The 14,664-nt window shown below is 53.2% G+C and overlaps 1 protein-coding gene across 1 annotated transcript in view; it reads left to right on the top strand.

Moving 5' to 3' along the window:
- LOC311121690 (uncharacterized protein) overlaps window positions 1-14,664 on the top strand; it is a 63,676-nt gene that overhangs the window by 18,471 nt on the left and 30,541 nt on the right. The window contains exons 5-10 of the mRNA XM_084196148.1: window positions 58-128; window positions 2,012-2,177; window positions 2,414-2,520; window positions 2,771-2,999; window positions 3,054-3,148; window positions 3,865-4,045. Of these exons, the coding sequence (XP_084052274.1) occupies window positions 58-128; window positions 2,012-2,177; window positions 2,414-2,520; window positions 2,771-2,999; window positions 3,054-3,148; window positions 3,865-4,045 (849 nt within the window). The remainder of the gene's footprint in view (window positions 1-57; window positions 129-2,011; window positions 2,178-2,413; window positions 2,521-2,770; window positions 3,000-3,053; window positions 3,149-3,864; window positions 4,046-14,664) is intronic.

The raw sequence follows: 14,664 nt of genomic DNA, 5'->3' as shown, positions 1-14,664 counted from the left end.
GGCTGTTTACACGTAAATCTGCTCTCTCATTGTCCTTCTTCTGTTGTTGTTGTGCAGAGGAGGATCAGGGATGAGCACAGTGACTCCTTAGAGAGCGCCCTCATCAGGCTGGAGGAAGAACAGCAGAGGTGGGTGGGACACATCATCGACACATCAGAGACACAAGCCCTGACTGCATAGGGGTTGAATAAATCACAATTAAAGAAGATGTCAGAATTGGAAATGTTGTGAACTGCGTTAGAGTCAATCAATCAATCAATCAATTTTATTTTATATAGCCCTTCTTACATCAGCTAATATCTCGAAGTGCTGTACAGAAACCCAGCCTAAAACCCCAAACAGCTAGTAATGCAGGTGTAGAAGCACGGTGGCTAGGAAAAACTCCCTAGAAAGGCAAAACCTAGGAAGAAACCTAGAGAGGAACCAGGCTATGAGGGGTGGCCAGTCCTCTTCTGGCTGTGCCGGGTGGAGATTATAACAGAACCATGCCAAGATGTTCAAAAATGTTCATAAGTGACAAGCATGGTCAAATAATAATCAGGAATAAATCTCAGTTGGCTTTTCATAGCCGATCATTAGAGTTTAAAACAGCAGGTCTGGGACAGGTAGGGGTTCCATAACCGCAGGCAGAACAGTTTAAACTGGAATAGCAGCAAGGCCAGGCGGACTGGGGATAGCAAGGAGTCACCACGGCCGGTAGTCCCGACGTATGGTCCTAGGGCTCAGGTCTCTCAGTTGGCTTTTCATAGCCGATCATTTAGAGTTGAAAACAGCAGGTCTGGGACAGGTAGGGGTTTCGTAGCCGCAGGCAGAACAGTTGAAACTGGAATAGCAGCAAGGCCAGGCGGACTGGGGGCAGCAGGGTGTCATCATGCCCGGTAGTCCTGACGTATGGTCCTAGGGCTCAGGTTCTCAGAGAGAAAGAGAGAACGAGAGAATTAGAGAGAGCATACTTAAATTCACACAGGACACTGGATAAGACAGGAGAAGTACTCCAGGTATAACCAACTAACCCCAGCCCCCCGACACATAAACTACTGCAGCATAAATACTGGAGGCTGAGACAGGAGCGGTCCGGAGACACTGTGGCCCCATCCGAAGAAACCCCCGGACAGGGCCAAACAGGAAGGATATAACCCCACCCACTCCGCCAAAGCACAGCCCCCGCACCACTAGAGGGATATCCCCAACCACCAACTTACAATCCTGAGACAAGGCCGAGTATAGCCCACAGAGGTCTCCACCACAGCACAAACCAAGGGGGGGGGGGGGCGCCAACCCAGACAGGAAGATCACGTCAGTAACTCAACCCACTCAAGTGACGCACCCCTCCCAGGGACGGCATGAAAGAGCACCAGCAGGCCAGTGACTCAGTTAGAGTGTTCTCAACAAACACTATAACAAACACTATTAGCCCACAGAGGTCTCCACCACAGCACAAACCAAGGGGGGGGGGGGGCGCCAACCCAGACAGGAAGATCACGTCAGTAACTCAACCCACTCAAGTGACGCACCCCTCCCAGGGACGGCATGAAAGAGCACCAGCAGGCCAGTGACTCAGTTAGAGTGTTCTCAACAAACACTATTTTCAGACCAGGTAGCTATTAGTCTTTCCAAAGTCAAGACAGAATTGATTGTTAAAACAGAATTTGCCATCCATCGTGTTAGACTCAACCGGCCCAGTCGTTTACTGGTCAACAAGCTTCGCAGTAATGATCAATTAACTGATATAGCAACTATTGAATCTGAAACTGGGGAATTACTATCAGAACCCACATTAATCAATCAAAGATGCTTCTTCATTTGGGAGAGATGTGAATACAGCACTAACTAAGCTTTTATTAAAAAAGGTAAGGATGCCACCCGGTGTTCTCACTATCGCCCCCTACCTTTGATAAATATAGATATTAAACTGTTTTCCATAATGTTGTTGTCCCGTCTCGAGACTATAAGGTCCCTAGACAAGATTGTGAAGCTTAATTCCCCTTTGTGTGTGTTTGTCTGTGAGCAGGAGTGTAGGGCTGGCAGAGCTGAACGCTCTCCTTCGTGGCCAGCTCAGCCAATCAGGGCAGGTAAATGAAGCACTGAGGGAGGATCTTTGCAAACTGACCACTGATTGGTCCAAAGCAGTGGAGGAGGCGGGACTGAGGGAGACGGAGTGGCAGAAAGAGAAAGAGGTAGACTGATAGCTGATTGGTCCAAAGACAGGAGGAGATGAGTCTTTCATTACTGGAGCTGTTTCATCATTCTGATCATCTCTTCTCTCTCTCTCTCTCTCTCTTTCTTTCTTTCTTTCTTTCTTTCTTTCTTTCTTTCTTTCTTTCTTTCTTTCTTTCTTTCTTTCTTTCTTTCTTTCTTTCTCTCTTTCTTTCTTTCTTTCTCTCTTTCTCTCTTTCTCTCTTTCTTTCCTCAGCGACTGACCAGTCATGTAGACCAGGGGCAGAGTCGTCTGATGTCCGTCTGGGGAGATGTGATCACTCTGAGACGACACTGTCACACTATGAAGACTGCCACTGACAGGTGCCTGGAAAACAATTCAAACCAGTATCTTAAACTCTCTATCTCTACGGCTGTGTCTGAAATGGCACCCTACTCCCTATATAGTGCACTACTTTTGACTAGAGCCCTATGGCTCTGGTTAAAATAGCCCTAGTGCTCTGGTCAAAAGTAGTGCACTGTATAGGGATTAGGGTGCCATTTTGGACGTACTTCTGTACTTGTGATATATAGTCCGGTTGGTAATGATTGTTGTTGTTGATCCCACCCACAGGGACCTTTGGGAGCTCAGGGCTGAGTTCTCTCACCTTTCTTCCTCTCTCCTCTCCCACTGTGGTTCAGTGGTGTCTCTCTCTCTATGGCCTAGTGACCCTACAACCAGCCTCCATCCTGCTTCCCGCTCTGCCTCTGCCCCACCCCTCTCCTCCACCCCGGGCCCACCCCTCTCCTCCACCCTAGGCCCTCTCTCCTTGCAGGACCTGGACCACGACCAGAAGGAGAGAGAGGAGAGGGAGAGGGAGAGAGATGAGAAGGAGAGAGAGGAGAAGGAGAGAGATGAGAAGGAGAGGGAGAGAGAGGAGAGGGAGAGGGAGAGGGAGCTGACAGAGCTCAGAGACCTCTATGAGGCTGAGACCCTGCATCTGAATAACAGGTCAGACTAAAAGGTTACTCCAGCCCTGCCTTTCCTGCATTCTCCACTGAGAACAATACTCATTGCTTTGGTTGTGTCCCAAATGGCACATTATTCCCTATATAGTACTCTCCCTTTGACCAGAGGGCTCTCCCTTTGACCAGAGGGCTCTCCCTTTGACCAGAGGGCTCTCCCTTTGACCAGAGGGCTCTCCCTTTGATCAGAGGGCTCTCCCTTTGACCAGAGGGCTCTCCCTTTGACCAGAGGGCTCTCCCTTTGACCAGAGGGCTCTCCCTTTGTGCAGAGGGCTCTCCCTTTGACCAGAGGGCTCTCCCTTTGTGCAGAGGGCTCTCCCTTTGTGCAGAGGGCTCTCCCTTTGTGCAGAGGGCTCTCCCTTTGTGCAGAGGGCTCTCCCTTTGTGCAGAGGGCTCTCCCTTTGTGCAGAGGGCTCTCCCTTTGACCAGAGGGCTCTCCCTTTGACCAGAGGGCTCTCCCTTTGACCAGAGGGCTCTCCCTTTGACCAGAGGGCTCTCCCTTTGACCAGAGGGCTCTCCCTTTGACCAGAGGGCTCTCCCTTTGACCAGAGGGCTCTCCCTTTGTGCACTACATAGGGAACAGGCTGCCATTTGGGATTCATCCTTTGTCTCTGCCTCAGACATGATCAGCTTAATCAATCCTGTTTCTGATTGTCTAGAGGTAGACGTGGTTGTTCCTCTTCTCTCTCTCTTCTTCCACAGGATCTCTGCGTTATCTCGTACCATTCAGGACCAAGAGGAAAAGGAAGAACGCCAGGAGGAGGAGAGGAAGATGGAGCGAGGGAGGGCTTTGGAGAAGCGTGAGAACAGAGAAAAGGAGTGGGAGAGACAGAGAAACACAGAGAGAACTCTAGAGTCTGTCTGTCAGGCCGTTCTAAAACTGGTAAGACTGACCACAGATCAGAAAATACAGTGCCTTCGGAAAGTATTCAGACCCCTTGACTTTTTCCACATTTTGTTACGTTACAGCCTTACTTCTAAAATGGATTTAATCATTTCCCCCCCTCATCAATCTACACACAATAGCCCATAATGACAAAGCAAAAACAGGTTTTTAGAAAGTTTTGCAAATTTATAAAGAAAATCACCTGAAATATCATATTTACATAAGTATTCAGACCCTTTACTAAGTACTTTGTTGAAGCACCTTTGGCAGAGATTACAGCCTTGAGTCTTCTTGGGTATGACGCTACAAGCTTGGCACACCTGTATTTGGGGAGTTTCTCCTATTCTTCTCTGCAGATCCTCTCAAGCTCTGTCAGGTTGGATGGGGAGCGTCGCTGCACAGCTATTTTCAGGTCTCTCCAGAGATGATCCAGATCCTGACTAGTCTCCCAGCCTCTCCAGAGATGATCCAGATCCTGACTAGTCTCCCAGTCTCTCCAGAGATGATCCAGATCCTGACTAGTCTCCCAGTCTCTCCAGAGATGATCCAGATCCTGACTAGTCTCCCAGTCTCTCCAGAGATGATCCAGATCCTGACTAGTCTCCCAGTCTCTCCAGATATGATCCAGATCCTGACTAGTCTCCCAGTCTCTCCAGAGATGATCCAGATCCTGACTAGTCTCCCAGTCTCTCCAGAGATGATCCAGATCCTGACTAGTCTCCCAGTCTCTCCAGAGATGATACAGATCCTGACTAGTCTCCCAGTCTCTCCAGAGATGATCCAGATCCTGACTAGTCTCCCAGTCTCTCCAGAGATGATCCAGATCCTGACTAGTCTCCCAGTCTCTCCAGAGATGATCCAGATCCTGACTAGTCTCCCAGTCTCTCCAGAGATGATCCAGATCCTGACTAGTCTCCCAGTCTCTCCAGAGATGATCCAGATCCTGACTAGTCTCCCAGTCTCTCCAGAGATGATCCAGATCCTGACTAGTCTCCCAGTCTCTCCAGAGATGATCCAGATCCTGACTAGTCTCCCAGCCTCTCCAGAGATGATCCAGATCCTGACTAGTCTCCCAGCCTCTCCAGAGATGATCCAGATCCTGACTAGTCTCCCAGTCTCTCCAGAGATGATCCAGATCCTGACTAGTCTCCCAGTCTCTCCAGAGATGATCCAGATCCTGACTAGTCTCCCAGTCTCTCCAGAGATGATCCAGATCCTGACTAGTCTCCCAGTCTCTCCAGATATGATCCAGATCCTGACTAGTCTCCCAGTCTCTCCAGAGATGATCCAGATCCTGACTAGTCTCCCAGTCTCTCCAGAGATGATCCAGATCCTGACTAGTCTCCCAGTCTCTCCAGAGATGATCCAGATCCTGACTAGTCTCCCAGTCTCTCCAGAGATGATCCAGATCCTGACTAGTCTCCCAGTCTCTCCAGAGATGATCCAGATCCTGACTAGTCTCCCAGTCTCTCCAGAGATGATCCAGATCCTGACTAGTCTCCCAGTCTCTCCAGAGATGATCCAGATCCTGACTAGTCTCCCAGTCTCTCCAGAGATGATCCAGATCCTGACTAGTCTCCCAGTCTCTCCAGAGATGATCCAGATCCTGACTAGTCTCCCAGTCTCTCCAGAGATGATCCAGATCCTGACTAGTCTCCCAGCCTCTCCAGAGATGATCCAGATCCTGACTAGTCTCCCAGTCTCTCCAGAGATGATCCAGATCCTGACTAGTCTCCCAGTCTCTCCAGAGATGATCCAGATCCTGACTAGTCTCCCAGTCTCTCCAGAGATGATCCAGATCCTGACTAGTCTCCCAGTCTCTCCAGAGATGATCCAGATCCTGACTAGTCTCCCAGTCTCTCCAGAGATGATCCAGATCCTGACTAGTCTCCCAGTCTCTCCAGAGATGATCCAGATCCTGACTAGTCTCCCAGTCTCTCCAGAGATGATCCAGATCCTGACTAGTCTCCCAGTCTCTCCAGAGATGATCCAGATCCTGACTAGTCTCCCAGTCTCTCCAGAGATGATCCAGATCCTGACTAGTCTCCCAGTCTCTCCAGAGATGATCCAGATCCTGACTAGTCTCCCAGTCTCTCCAGAGATGATCCTGACTAGTCTCCCAGTCTCTCCAGAGATGATCCAGATCCTGACTAGTCTCCCAGTCTCTCCAGAGATTATCCATATCCTGACTAGTCTCCCAGTCTCTCCAGAGATGATCCAGATCCTGACTAGTCTCCCAGTCTCTCCAGAGATGATCCAGATCCTGACTAGTCTCCCAGTCTCTCCAGAGATGATCCAGATCCTGACTAGTCTCCCAGTCTCTCCAGAGATGATCCAGATCCTGACTAGTCTCCCAGTCTCTCCAGAGATGATCCAGATCCTGACTAGTCTCCCAGTCTCTCCAGAGATGATCCAGATCCTGACTAGTCTCCCAGTCTCTCCAGAGATGATCCAGATCCTGACTAGTCTCCCAGTCTCTCCAGAGATTATCCAGATCCTGACTAGTCTCCCAGTCTCTCCAGAGATGATCCAGATCCTGACTAGTCTCCCAGTCTCTCCAGAGATGATCCAGATCCTGACTAGTCTCCCAGTCTCTCCAGAGATTACCCAGATCCTGACTAGTCTCCCAGTCTCTCCAGAGATGATCCAGATCCTGACTAGTCTCCCAGTCTCTCCAGAGATGATCCAGATCCTGACTAGTCTCCCAGTCTCTCCAGAGATGATCCAGATCCTGACTAGTCTCCCAGTCTCTCCAGAGATGATCCAGATCCTGACTAGTCTCCCAGTCTCTCCAGAGATGATCCAGATCCTGACTAGTCTCCCAGCCTCTCCAGAGATGATCCAGATCCTGACTAGTCTCCCAGTCTCTCCAGAGATGATCCAGATCCTGACTAGTCTCCCAGTCTCTCCAGAGATGATCCAGATCCTGACTAGTCTCCCAGTCTCTCCAGAGATTACCCAGATCCTGACTAGTCTCCCAGTCTCTCCAGAGATGATCCAGATCCTGACTAGTCTCCCAGTCTCTCCAGAGATGATCCAGATCCTGACTAGTCTCCCAGTCTCTCCAGAGATGATCCAGATCCTGACTAGTCTCCCAGTCTCTCCAGAGATGATCCAGATCCTGACTAGTCTCCCAGCCTCTCCAGAGATGATCCAGATCCTGACTAGTCTCCCAGCCTCTCCAGAGATGATCCAGATCCTGACTAGTCTCCCAGTCTCTCCAGAGATGATCCAGATCCTGACTAGTCTCCCAGTCTCTCCAGAGATGATCCAGATCCTGACTAGTCTCCCAGTCTCTCCAGAGATGATCCAGATCCTGACTAGTCTCCCAGTCTCTCCAGAGATGATCCAGATCCTGACTAGTCTCCCAGTCTCTCCAGAGATGATCCAGATCCTGACTAGTCTCCCAGTCTCTCCAGAGATGATCCAGATCCTGACTAGTCTCCCAGTCTCTCCAGAGATGATCCAGATCCTGACTAGTCTCCCAGTCTCTCCAGAGATGATCCTGACTAGTCTCCCAGTCTCTCCAGAGATGATCCAGATCCTGACTAGTCTCCCAGTCTCTCCAGAGATTATCCATATCCTGACTAGTCTCCCAGTCTCTCCAGAGATGATCCAGATCCTGACTAGTCTCCCAGTCTCTCCAGAGATGATCCAGATCCTGACTAGTCTCCCAGTCTCTCCAGAGATGATCCAGATCCTGACTAGTCTCCCAGTCTCTCCAGAGATGATCCAGATCCTGACTAGTCTCCCAGTCTCTCCAGAGATGATCCAGATCCTGACTAGTCTCCCAGTCTCTCCAGAGATGATCCAGATCCTGACTAGTCTCCCAGTCTCTTCAGAGATGATCCAGATCCTGACTAGTCTCCCAGTCTCTCCAGAGATGATCCAGATCCTGACTAGTCTCCCAGTCTCTCCAGAGATTATCCAGATCCTGACTAGTCTCCCAGTCTCTCCAGAGATGATCCAGATCCTGACTAGTCTCCCAGTCTCTCCAGAGATGATCCAGATCCTGACTAGTCTCCCAGTCTCTCCAGAGATGATCCAGATCCTGACTAGTCTCCCAGTCTCTCCAGAGATGATCCAGATCCTGACTAGTCTCCCAGTCTCTCCAGAGATGATCCAGATCCTGACTAGTCTCCCAGTCTCTCCAGAGATGATCCAGATCCTGACTAGTCTCCCAGTCTCTCCAGAGATTATCCAGATCCTGACTAGTCTCCCAGTCTCTCCAGAGATGATCCAGATCCTGACTAGTCTCCCAGTCTCTCCAGAGATTACCCAGATCCTGACTAGTCTCCCAGCCTCTCCAGAGATGATCCAGATCCTGACTAGTCTCCCAGTCTCTCCAGATATGATCCAGATCCTGACTAGTCTCCCAGTCTCTCCAGAGATGATCCAGATCCTGACTAGTCTCCCAGTCTCTCCAGAGATGATCCAGATCCTGACTAGTCTCCCAGTCTCTCCAGAGATGATCCAGATCCTGACTAGTCTCCCAGTCTCTCCAGAGATGATCCAGATCCTGACTAGTCTCCCAGTCTCTCCAGAGATGATCCAGATCCTGACTAGTCTCCCAGTCTCTCCAGAGATGATCCAGATCCTGACTAGTCTCCCAGTCTCTCCAGAGATTACCCAGATACTGACTAGTCTCCCAGCCTCTCCAGAGATGATCCAGATCCTGACTAGTCTCCCAGTCTCTCCAGAGATGATCCAGATCCTGACTAGTCTCCCAGTCTCTCCAGAGATGATCCAGATCCTGACTAGTCTCCCAGTCTCTACAGAGATGATCCAGATCCTGACTAGTCTCCCAGTCTCTCCAGAGATTACCCAGATCCTGACTAGTCTCCCAGCCTCTCCAGAGATGATCCAGATCCTGACTAGTCTCCCAGTCTCTCCAGATATGATCCAGATCCTGACTAGTCTCCCAGTCTCTCCAGAGATGATCCAGATCCTGACTAGTCTCCCAGTCTCTCCAGAGATGATCCAGATCCTGACTAGTCTCCCAGTCTCTCCAGAGATGATCCAGATCCTGACTAGTCTCCCAGTCTCTCCAGAGACCTGTTCTTATTGTCCTCAAATAGGTTGGAAAAATAGGCTGATCGAGCAGCAGTGAGGGCTCTTTGATATTGCTCTGTACTGTCTATCCAAGCTAGTAGGAAGACTTCCAGTTTGGTGGAGCGCCATTTCCGTTCCAATTTTCTGGAGGCTTGCTTCAGGGCTCGGGTATTCTCTGTATACCAGGGAGCTAGTTTCTTGTGACAAATGTTTTTTGTTTTTAGGGGTGCGACTGCATCTAGGGTATTACGCAAGGTTACATTTAGATCCTCAGTTAGGTGGTTAACTGATGTTTGTACTCTGACGTCCTTGAGTAGGTGGAGGGAGTCTGGAAGGGCCTCTAGGGACCTTTGGGTTGTCCAAGGATTTATAGCACGGCTTATGATGGTCCTTGGTTGGGGTCTGAGCAGAATATTTGTTGCGATTGCAAACATTTACATTTTTACATTTTAGTCATTTAGCAGACGCTCTTATCCAGAGCGACTTACAGTTAGTGTGTGTGGTAATAAGATGGTGGTCCGATAGTCCAGGATTATGAGGAAAAATATTTAGATCCACAATATTTATTCCACGGGACAAAACTAGATCCAAGGTATGACTGTGGCAATGAGTAGGTCCGGAGACATGTTGGACAGAACCCACTGAGTCGATGATGGCTCCGAAAGCCTTTTGGAGTGGGTCTGTTGACTTCTCCATGTGAATATTAAAGTCAGCAAAAATTAGAATATTATCTGCCATGACTACAAGGTCCTATAGGAATTCAGGGAACTCAATGAGGAACTCTGTATACGGCCCAGGGGGGTAAATTGACATTTGCCATCATAAATGTTAACAACACCTCCGACTTTGCGGGATGCGAGGGGGATATGGTCACTAGTGTAACCAGGAGGAGAGGCCTCATTTAACACAGTAAATTCATCAGGCTTAAGCCATGTTTCAGTCAGGCCAATCATATCAAGATTCGGATCAGTGATTAGTTCATTGACCATAACTGCCTTGGAAGTGAGGGATCTAACATTAAGTAGCCCTATTTTGAGATGTGAGATATCACAATCTCTTTCAATAATGACAGGAATGGAGGAGGTCTTTATTCCAGTGAGATTGCTAAGGCAAACACCAGCATGGCACAGACACGGTCTCAATGGGGATAGCTGAGCTGACTACCCTGACTGTGCTAGTGGCAGACTCCACTAAGCTGGCCGGCTGGCTAACAGCCTGCTGCCTGGCCTGCACCCTGTATCATTGGGCTGGCTAACAGCCTGCTGCCTGGCCTGCACCCTGTCTCATTGGGCTGGCTAACAGCCTGCTGCCTGGCCTGCACCCTGTCTCATTGGGCTGGCTAACAGCCTGCTGCCTTGCCTGCACCCTGTCTCATTGGGCTGGCTAACAGCCTGCTGCCTGGCCTGCACCCTGTCTCATTGGGCTGGCTAACAGCCTGCTGCCTGGCCTGCACCCTGTCTCATTGGGCTGGCTAACAGCCTGCTGCCTGGCCTGCACCCTGTCTCATTGGGCTGGCTAACAGCCTGCTGCCTGGCCTGCACCCTGTCTCATTGGGCTGGCTAACAGCCTGCTGCCTGGCCTGCACCCTGTCTCATTGGGGAGGCTAACAGCCTGCTGCCTGGCCTGCACCCTGTCTCATTGTGGAGGCTAACAGCCTGCTGCCTGGCCTGCACCCTGTCTCATTGGGGAGGCTAACAGCCTGCTGCCTGGCCTGCACCCTGTCTCATTGGGGAGGCTAACAGCCTGCTGCCTGGCCTGCACCCTGTCTCATTGGGCTGGCTAACAGCCTGCTGCCTGGCCTGCACCCTGTCTCATTGGGGAGGCTAACAGCCTGCTGCCTGGCCTGCACCCTGTCTCATTGGGCTGGCTAACAGCCTGCTGCCTGGCCTGCACCCTGTCTCATTGGGGAGGCTAACAGCCTGCTGCCTGGCCTGCACCCTGTCTCATTGGGCTGGCTAACAGCCTGCTGCCTGGCCTGCACCCTGTCTCATTGGGGAGGCTAACAGCCTGCTGCCTGGCCTGCACCCTGTCTCATTGGGGAGGCTAACAGCCTGCTGCCTGGCCTGCACCCTGTCTCATTGGGCTGGCTAACAGCCTGCTGCCTGGCCTGCACCCTGTCTCATTGGGCTGGCTAACAGCCTGCTGCCTGGCCTGCACCCTGTCTCATTGGGCTGGCTAACAGCCTGCTGCCTGGCCTGCACCCTGTCTCATTGGGCTGGCTAACAGCCTGCTGCCTGGCCTGCACCCTGTCTCATTGGGCTGGCTAACAGCCTGCTGCCTGGCCTGCACCCTGTCTCATTGGGCTGGCTAACAGCCTGCTGCCTGGCCTGCACCCTGTCTCATTGGGCTGGCTAACAGCCTGCTGCCTGGCCTGCACCCTGTCTCATTGGGGAGGCTAACAGCCTGCTGCCTGGCCTGCACCCTGTCTCATTGGGCTGGCTAACAGCCTGCTGCCTGGCCTGCACCCTGTCTCATTGGGGAGGCTAACAGCCTGCTGCCTGGCCTGCACCCTGTCTCATTGGGCTGGCTAACAGCCTGCTGCCTGGCCTGCACCCTGTCTCATTGGGGAGGCTAACAGCCTGCTGCCTGGCCTGCACCCTGTCTCATTGGGCTGGCTAACAGCCTGCTGCCTGGCCTGCACCCTGTCTCATTGGGGAGGCTAACAGCCTGCTGCCTGGCCTGCACCCTGTCTCATTGGGCTGGCTAACAGCCTGCTGCCTGGCCTGCACCCTGTCTCATTGGGGAGGCTAACAGCCTGCTGCCTGGCCTGCACCCTGTCTCATTGGGCTGGCTAACAGCCTGCTGCCTGGCCTGCACCCTGTCTCATTGGGGAGGCTAACAGCCTGCTGCCTGGCCTGCACCCTGTCTCATTGGGGAGGCTAACAGCCTGCTGCCTGGCCTGCACCCTGTCTCATTGGGCTGGCTAACAGCCTGCTGCCTGGCCTGCACCCTGTCTCATTGGGCTGGCTAACAGCCTGCTGCCTGGCCTGCACCCTGTCTCATTGGGCTGGCTAACAGCCTGCTGCCTGGCCTGCACCCTGTCTCATTGGGCTGGCTAACAGCCTGCTGCCTGGCCTGCACCCTGTCTCATTGGGCTGGCTAACAGCCTGCTGCCTGGCCTGCACCCTGTCTCATTGGGCTGGCTAACAGCCTGCTGCCTGGCCTGCACCCTGTCTCATTGGGCTGGCTAACAGCCTGCTGCCTGGCCTGCACCCTGTCTCATTGGGGAGGCTAACAGCCTGCTGCCTGGCCTGCACCCTGTCTCATTGGGCTGGCTAACAGCCTGCTGCCTGGCCTGCACCCTGTCTCATTGGGGAGGCTAACAGCCTGCTGCCTGGCCTGCACCCTGTCTCATTGGGCTGGCTAACAGCCTGCTGCCTGGCCTGCACCCTGTCTCATTGGGGAGGCTAACAGCCTGCTGCCTGGCCTGCACCCTGTCTCATTGGGGAGGCTAACAGCCTGCTGCCTGGCCTGCACCCTGTCTCATTGGGCTGGCTAACAGCCTGCTGCCTGGCCTGCACCCTGTCTCATTGGGCTGGCTAACAGCCTGCTGCCTGGCCTGCACCCTGTCTCATTGGGGAGGCTAACAGCCTGCTGCCTGGCCTGCACCCTGTCTCATTGGGCTGGCTAACAGCCTGCTGTCTGGCCTGCACCCTGTCTCATTGGGGAGGCTAACAGCCTGCTGCCTGGCCTGCACCCTGTCTCATTGGGGAGGCTAACAGCCTGCTGCCTGGCCTGCACCCTGTCTCATTGTGGAGCTAGAGGAGTTAGAGCCCTGTCTATGTTGGTAGATAAGATGAGAGCACCCCTCCAGCTAGGATGGAGTCCATCACTCCTCAGCAGGCCAGGCTTGGTCCTGTAACACCCCTCCAGCTAGGATGGAGTCCATCACTCCTCAGCAGGCCAGGCTTGGTCCTGTAACACCCCTCCAGCTAGGATGGAGTCCATCACTCCTCAGCAGGCCAGGCTTGGTCCTGTAGCACCCCTCCAGCTAGGATGGAGTCCGTCACTCCTCAGCAGGCCAGGCTTGGTCCTGTAGCACCCCTCCAGCTAGGATGGAGTCCATCACTCCTTAGCAGGCCAGGCTTGGTCCTGTAGCACCCCTCCAGGGTCCATCACTCCTCAGCAGGCCAGGCTTGGTCCTGTAGCACCCCTCCAGCTAGGATGGAGTCCATCACTCCTCAGCAGGCCAGGCTTGGTCCTGTAACACCCCTCCAGCTAGGATGGAGTCCATCACTCCTCAGCAGGCCAGGCTTGGTCCTGTAGCACCCCTCCAGCTAGGATGGAGTCCGTCACTCCTCAGCAGGCCAGGCTTGGTCCTGTAGCACCCCTCCAGCTAGGATGGAGTCCATCACTCCTCAGCAGGCCAGGCTTGGTCCTGTAGCACCCCTCCAGCTAGGATGGAGTCCATCACTCCTCAGCAGGCCAGGCTTGGTCCTGTAGCACCCCTCCAGCTATGATGGAGTCCATCACTCCTCAGCAGGCCAGGCTTGGTCCTGTAGCACCCCTCCATCTAGGATGGAGTCCATCACTCCTCAGCAGGCCAGGCTTGGTCCTGTAGCACCCCTCCAGCTAGGATGGAGTCCATCACTCCTCAGCAGGCCAGGCTTGGTCCTGTAACACCCTTCCAGATAGGATGGAGTCCGTCACTCCTCAGCAGGCCAGGCTTGGTCCTGTAACACCCCTCCAGGGTCCATCACTCCTCAGCAGGCCAGGCTTGGTCCTGTAGCACCCCTCCAGCTAGGATGGAGTCCGTCACTCCTTAGCAGGCCAGGCTTGGTCCTGTAGCACCCCTCCAGGGTCCATCACTCCTCAGCAGGCCAGGCTTGGTCCTGTAACACCCCTCCAGCTAGGATGGAGTCCATCACTCCTCAGCAGGCCAGGCTTGGTCCTGTAGCACCCCTCCAGCTAGGATGGAGTCCATCACTCCTCAGCAGGCCAGGCTTGGTCCTGTAGCACCCCTCCAGCTAGGATGGAGTCCGTCACTCCTCAGCAGGCCAGGCTTGGTCCTGTAGCACCCCTCCAGCTAGGATGGAGTCCATCACTCCTCAGCAGGCCAGGCTTGGTCCTGTAGCACCCCTCCAGCTAGGATGGAGTCCATCACTCCTCAGCAGGCCAGGCTTGGTCCTGTAGCACCCCTCCAGCTATGATGGAGTCCATCACTCCTCAGCAGGCCAGGCTTGGTCCTGTAGCACCCCTCCAGCTAGGATGGAGTCCATCACTCCTTAGCAGGCCAGGCTTGGTCCTGTAGCACCCCTCCAGGGTCCATCACTCCTCAGCAGGCCAGGCTTGGTCCTGTAACACCCCTCCAGCTAGGATGGAGTCCATCACTCCTCAGCAGGCCAGGCTTGGTCCTGTAGCACCCCTCCAGCTAGGATGGAGTCCATCACTCCTCAGCAGGCCAGGCTTGGTCCTGTAGCACCCCTCCAGCTAGGATGGAGTCCATCACTCCTTAGCAGGCCAGGCTTGGTCCTGTAGCACCCCTCCAGCTAGGATGGAGTCCGTCACTCCTCAGCAGGCCAGGCTTGGTCCTGTAACACCCCTCCAGGGTCCATCACTCCTCA

Source organism: Coregonus lavaretus (genome assembly GCF_964263955.1).
Source record: "Coregonus lavaretus genome assembly, contig: HAP1_SCAFFOLD_968, whole genome shotgun sequence".
NCBI lineage: Eukaryota > Metazoa > Chordata > Actinopteri > Salmoniformes > Salmonidae > Coregonus > Coregonus lavaretus.
This window is presented reverse-complemented; position numbering and strand designations above follow the sequence as displayed.